General features: G+C 43.3%; 1 protein-coding gene across 1 annotated transcript; it reads left to right on the top strand.

Moving 5' to 3' along the window:
• The first annotated feature begins 2,914 nt into the window (after nt 1–2,914).
• Nucleotides 2,915–5,491, top strand: LOC127674689 (Golgi resident protein GCP60-like). The gene is made up of 3 exons (XM_052170339.1): nt 2,915–2,975; nt 4,486–4,520; nt 5,435–5,491. Exons 1-3 carry the CDS (start codon nt 2,915–2,917, stop codon nt 5,489–5,491), a joined length of 153 nt encoding a protein of 50 aa, XP_052026299.1.
• The last annotated feature ends 624 nt before the right edge of the window (nt 5,492–6,115 follow it).

The raw sequence follows: 6,115 nt of genomic DNA on the forward strand, positions 1-6,115 counted from the left end.
GGATGGAGAGAGGTGGAAGGAAGAGAAGGAAAGAATGGTTGAGTGGAGGAAAGAGGGCAAAAGAGGCAAGGAAATGGATGAGGGAGAATAGGAAGGGAATAGGAGGAAAGAAGGAAGAGGAAGGAAAAGGGAAAGTGTTTGAGTAGGGAAGAGGCAAGTAAAGGTAAGAGGAAAGTTAGTGATCAGAGGGAAGAGGAGGAAGGAAGATGAAGAGAAGAGGGTGGAAAGAGGAGACAACAGAATTAAAATAGAACAGTAAAGAGGAGAGCAAGAAAGAGGAAGAGGGGGAAATAATAAAGGAGAGAAATGAGAAGTGGAGATAAGAAGGATGAGAAAAGGGGAGAAGGAAAGAAGGTGAGGAGAAGGGATGGAGAGTAAACCTTAGGGGAGGAAGAAGGCAGAGGAGGAGATGGAAAAAGCAGAGGAAAGGGAGGGAGAAAGGGGGAAGTGGACAGAATAAGAGGTGATAGATAAGAGAAGTGAGGCAGGAAGAGGTGGGTAGAAAGGAGTGCAAAGATGAATAGGGAAGAAGAAAGATGAGAGAGTGTAGGAAGGTAGAACTGAGGAGAAGTGGAAGAGACAAATAAAGAAAGCAGGAAGAAGTAAGAGGAAAGAAGTGGATGTTAGAGAGAAGGGGAGGGCTGAGCAAAGGGGAGGCCTGAGAAATTTTGAAGTAAAATGTATTAGGAGATTGTATGAATGAGAGAAATTGGGAGAATTGGAAAAAGAAAGGAAAGGAGGGAGGAAGGAAGACAGACAAGGAGAAAAGCGGAAGAAGGAAAAGAAGAATGAAGGAAGGAGAGAAGAGGAAGAGAATGTAGGAAAGATGAGGAAGAAGAGAAAGGTAGAGTAGAGAGCAGGAAAGAGTGTATAGGAAGAAAGTGGAGGGAGGAAAGGTGATAGAATATGGAGTAGGGAAGTGTAGGCGTGGATAAAGTGAAAGGAAGGGGAAGGAGTAGAGAGCAAGAGGGATGATGGAAGAGGATCGAAGAGAACATGAATGTGAAGGTTAGGAAAGGGAAGGGAAAGGGTAAGAGAAGAGGAATGATGAGGAAAAGGAAAACGAGTAGAGAAGAGGAAGAAGAGGAAATAGAGAGAAGAGAAGGGAAGAGGAAAAATAAGGAGAAAGAAAAAAGATATTAAGAGGGACAAGGAGAGAAAAGAAGGAAGGGAGGAAGAAGGGGGAAGAGGGAAGTACAACAGTGAGAAGGAGGGGAGAGAAGGGAAGAGAAATTTGGACAAAGAAGAGAAGAGAAGGGTTGAATGAAGTGAAGGGAAAGATAATGGTGAGGGATGAAAAGGGAAAATGACAAAAGAAGGAAGAGGAGGGATGATAAAAGAAGGGAGAGGGAAAAGTGAGAAGAAAAGATGAACAATGAACAAGAGTTGAAAGGAAGAGAGGTAAAAAGTAAGAAACAGCAAATTGGGGAGATAAGGGAAGTGTTGGGAGAAGAAAAGAGCAGGAAAGAGGAAAGAAAAGGAGAGAGGAATTTGGGTAGGAAAAAAGGGGTAGGAAGAGCAGAAAAGAGGAAAAAGATGTTAAAGGACTAAACACGGAAGAAACAGATATGAAAGGAAAGCAATCCAAAATGAAGAGGAGAGAAGAGCAACGAGGCATGAAGAGGGTTAGGGGGGAAGAAGGAAAAGGTTGAGGATGAAAGAGGAGAAAGTAGGGAAGAAGCAGGAAAAAGGAAGAGTAGGGAACAAGGAGTAGGAAAGAAGAGGGAAGGGATGGGCAGGGGATGAGGAGCCAGGAGAAAAAAGAAAGACAGATGAGGGAAGAGGAAGCAAGATGAGGGAAGACAGAAGATAAAGGGAGGAATTGGACAAAGAAGAGGAGTAAGGAGAATGTTAGAGGAGGGGAGAAGAATGGGGAAGGAAGCATGAGAAGGAAGGAAGAGGAGAAAAGAGGTAAAAGGTAAGAGGAGGTTAGTTGCTAGACAGAGAAGAGAGGTTAGTAAAGATGAGAGGGAAGAGAAGGTTACAAGAAAGAAATGGGGAAAGGAGAGGGAGGGAGACAAGAGAAAGAAAAGGATACAAAAGAAGTGGGATGATAAGAGGGAGGAAAGGGGGAGGGAAAAAGAGGAAAGGAAAGGGAAGAAGAGGGGAATTTATGAGGAGAACAGAATAAAGTGTACAGAGGGGGAAGAGGGAAATGTATACATGAGAGGATAGATGAAGGAATAAAAGTGATGTGAGAAGGGGAGGGAAGTGAACAAATAAAGGATGGAAGAAGAGAGTAGCAAAGAGGAGGAATGAGGGAAGAGGAGGGATGAGGGAAGAACAAGGAAAAAAGAAGTGGAGGAAATTGGGAATAAGAGGAAAGTGTAAAGCGAAGGAAGGTGAGAGTAGGGAAGAGGAGGGATATGAGAAAAGGGGAAGAGGGAAGTGGTGGGAGGAAGAAATATGAAAAAGGAGAGATCGGAATTGAGGTAGAATTTCAAGGACTGAGAGAACAAAAGGGATCACCAATGAACAGGAAGAAGGAACTAAAGGGAAGTGGGAAGAGGGGGGGAGCAAGGAGGGAAGATGAAGGAAAATAAAAGAGAAAAGGGGGAGAAGTGAAGATGTAAGAGAAAGAGGGAAGGAGGGAAGAGGAAATTGAAAGGAACAAAGAGAAATGATGAGTACAGAGGAGGAGAACAGAAAGACAGGAAGAGGAGAGAAGTGCAAAAAGAAGGGAAGAGGAAAGGAAGAAGAGGGAATATGAAGTTGTAGGAGAAGTGAACAGTAAGGTGTGAAGAAGAGGAAAGAGAAATAAGATGAGGAAGGAGGGAAGAGTGAAAAGGAGTTAAGTGAGAAGAAAATGGAAGGGAGAAGAGGAGGGAGGAGGGAAAGTTGTGGAGAAGGAAACGTAGAAAAGGAAGAAAGAGGGAAAAGATGGGGGAGTTGGAAATGTGAGGGAAGGAGGAGGATGGAAGAGAAAATGAGAGAAAGGAGAGAAGAGGAAAGACAAAGGAAGAAGGAGGAGGAAAGTGGATGGAAGATAAAATAGGTAAGTGGGACTAAATGTCCTATTAGGTGAAGAGGGAAGAGGAAGAAAGAGGAAGAGAAGAGAAGAGGAGAGAAAAAGAGAGTGATGGAGAAGAGAAGAGGGAGGAGGGAAGAAGAGGGAAGATGAAACAGGAGGGAAGAAGGTGACAGAATATGAAGTGGGAGAGTGGAAAGGAGGAGAGAGGAAAGAGTAGGTAAGAGAGACTGAAAGGGAAGGGTGAAAGAGACAGAGAGGGGATGAAGAGGGTCAAGGGGGATTGGGGATATGAGGGACTAGCAGGTTGTAAGGAAGAGAAGAGAATATAGGAGATAAAAGAAGTAGGAAGAAAAGGGAGGAGGTAGACATGGAAAGGTTGGATGTATCAAATGGAAAGAAGAGGAAATAGGGGTGAGAAAGGAAGAGGACTGAGGAAGCAGGAGGATGGAGGAGAGAATTGCAGTAGGAGCAATGCAGAGGGAAAGAGAAAAAGAAACAAAGGAATGAGAAGGGAAGAGGAAAAAAAGAAGACAAATAAGAAAAGAAGAAATAAACAAGAGAGGAAGATGAGTGAAGAAGGAAGAGGAGGAAAAAGGAAGTCAGAGCTAAAAGAAGGTGAGGGGAGGGAAGAAGGATGAATGAAAAGAAACAAGATAGAGGTGCAAATGGGAAAGGAGGCTTTGAAAGGATAAAGACAGGGTATAGAAAGAAACAAGGAACAAGGGAAGAGAGAAAGGAGTAAAGAAAAAGAAACTAGGAGCAAAAGTAGACAAACATGTAAGCAAGCAAGGCAGTAAGAAGATGAGAGATGGCAGAGGATGGAATAGGGAGTGGGAGAAAGAGGAAAGAGATGAAAAAGAAGAGGGTAAAAACAGGAGAGAAGAGGGAAGAAACAGTGAGAGAGAAGGGGAGAAAGAATGCAAGAATCTGGATGAGGAAATGGAGGAGATGAGGGAATGTGGAGAAAAGGAAGTAGTGAAGACAGAAAAGAAATGAGATGGAAGTAGAGAGAAGGTGATGAAATGAGAAGGAAACATGAAAGAGGGGAATGGGATAAAGTAAGGAAGAGAAGAGAGGAGAGAAAGGGAAGAGGAATGAAGTTGGAATGATGAGAGGAGAAAAGGAGAGAAAAGGAGGCTAGAAGGAAAGGTAGAAATAGGGAATGAGCAATAAGGGATAAGAGTGAGGTGGGAACAGGGAAAGAGAAGGAAAAGGAGAGAGTGTAGGAGAGGAGAAAGGATATGAGCAGAGGGAGCATGGACCACAAGGGAGGAGGGGTGAAGTGGAAAAAGAGAATGGTTTGAGTGAGAAGAGAGAAATGAAGGAGAAAGAAGAGGAGAGACATGGGGAGATGAAGGGAAGGGAGATGACAGAAATTGAGAGGAGCCAGGGGAGAACAATAGAGAAGATAGGAAAAAGAGAAATGGGAGGAGGAATGAAGAAGAGGAAAGAAGAAACAGAAGAGTGAAGGGAAGGGGAAAGAAAGTGGGAGGAAAGGTGATTTATGATGGAAGAAGAGGAAAGAAGAAATAGAAGAGAGGACAAAATAGTTGAATGAGAGAGATGGCAAGAGGAAAATGCAAAAAGAGGAGTGCAGCAAGTAGATGAGGGAGGAGAATAAATGGATGAAGAAAAGTGGAACAAGTTGATGATAGGAGGAGGAAAGCAGTGTGAATACTAAAAGAGAGGGAAGGGGGTAGAAGGAAGAGGAGGGAACAGGAAATATTAGGAGTATTAAAGAATACAGAAGAAGCAAGATGGAAGAGTCAAAAAAGGAGGGAAGAAAGAAGTTAATGGTAGAGGGAAAAGATGGAATAGGAAGGAGGAGAATAAAGAAAAAGAGAGTAGGCAAGAGGGAAAGAGGAAGGGAAAGGAAGAGAACAGAAGAGAAAAGGGGCTAAATAAGAAAGAGAGAACATAATAGGAGAAAAGAGGAAGGTGGAGGAGGGAGGGGAAGGAGGGAAGAAGTTGGAAGAGTCAAGAGGAAGGTAAAGAGAAGAAGATGGAGTAGTGAATGTGAACAAAAGAAGGAAGAAGAAAAATCAGAGTGGAAGAAAAAGAAGAGAGCTCTGAAGAAGACATAAGGAAGAGAGAGGACGGAGGAGGAGCAAAGAGTTAAGATGAAGAAAGAAGATGGAAAAGAGGGCAGGATGGAGGGTAAAAGAAGTGGGAGGAGGGAAGGGAATGAATTATAAAAAGTGAAAGAGAGAGGGAAGTAGCAAGAGAAAGAAGGGGGGAAGGGAAATGAGGAAAGAGGAAGAATCAGGGAAGGAAGAACAGAGAACACAGGACAAGACAGGATAAAAAGAGTACAATGAGTGGAGTGGAAAGTGAGGGGGAAATGAAAACTGGAAAGAGAGAAGAAAGAATAGGACCTAGGAACTAGGAGGAGGGAAGATGAGAAAAGGAAGGAGGAGAGTAGCGGGAAAGGGAGGGAAAAAGGAAGGAAAGGAAAAAGAAAAGAGGAAGGAAGAGGAAAAGATTTGTGGGAAAGGAGCAAAAGAGGAGAGAGGATGGTAGATGGAGCATGAGGAAACTTGAAGGAAAAAAGGAGATTTATGGATTCAGGGAGGAGAGATAAAAAAGGAAGAGAAGACAGAAGAGGAGGTAAGACAATGGAAGAGAAAAGAAAAGAGGAGTAAGATGAAAAAGGAAAGAAGAGAGGAACAGGAAAATGAATGAGGAGAAAAGAGTGTAGAAGAAGGAAGTGGAAAGAGGGGAGGAAAGAACAGAAGAGAAATGCATGAAGAGAGAAGAGGAGGGAAGTGGGAAGGAAAGAAAAGTGAAAAGGGGAAGGAAGAGAAAAGAGAGAAGAGGAAAAGTATGGGACGAGGGAAGAGTAATAAGAGCAAAAGTGGAAGGAGGAAGAGAGAAGAGACAGAAGGAAAGAGCAAAACAGGAGAGATGATGGAAGAGAGAAGAAAGGGGAATAAAATAGAGGAGGAGAAAGAATGGGAGTATAGTTAGAAGAGAAGAATGCTGAGGTAGGACCGAAGAGAAGACTGGAGAGAAGTGATAGAGAATGATGGAAGGGGAGGGAAGAGGATTCTTGTTGGAAGAGGAAAGAAGAGTGAAGAGAAGGAAACAGGAAATAGAGAAGGGGCTAGAAGAGGGCAGTAGAAAGAGTAGAGGAGGGAGGAGGGA

The sequence above is a fragment of the Apodemus sylvaticus genome, chromosome X (assembly GCF_947179515.1).
Source record: "Apodemus sylvaticus chromosome X, mApoSyl1.1, whole genome shotgun sequence".
Taxonomy (NCBI): Eukaryota; Metazoa; Chordata; class Mammalia; order Rodentia; family Muridae; genus Apodemus; species Apodemus sylvaticus.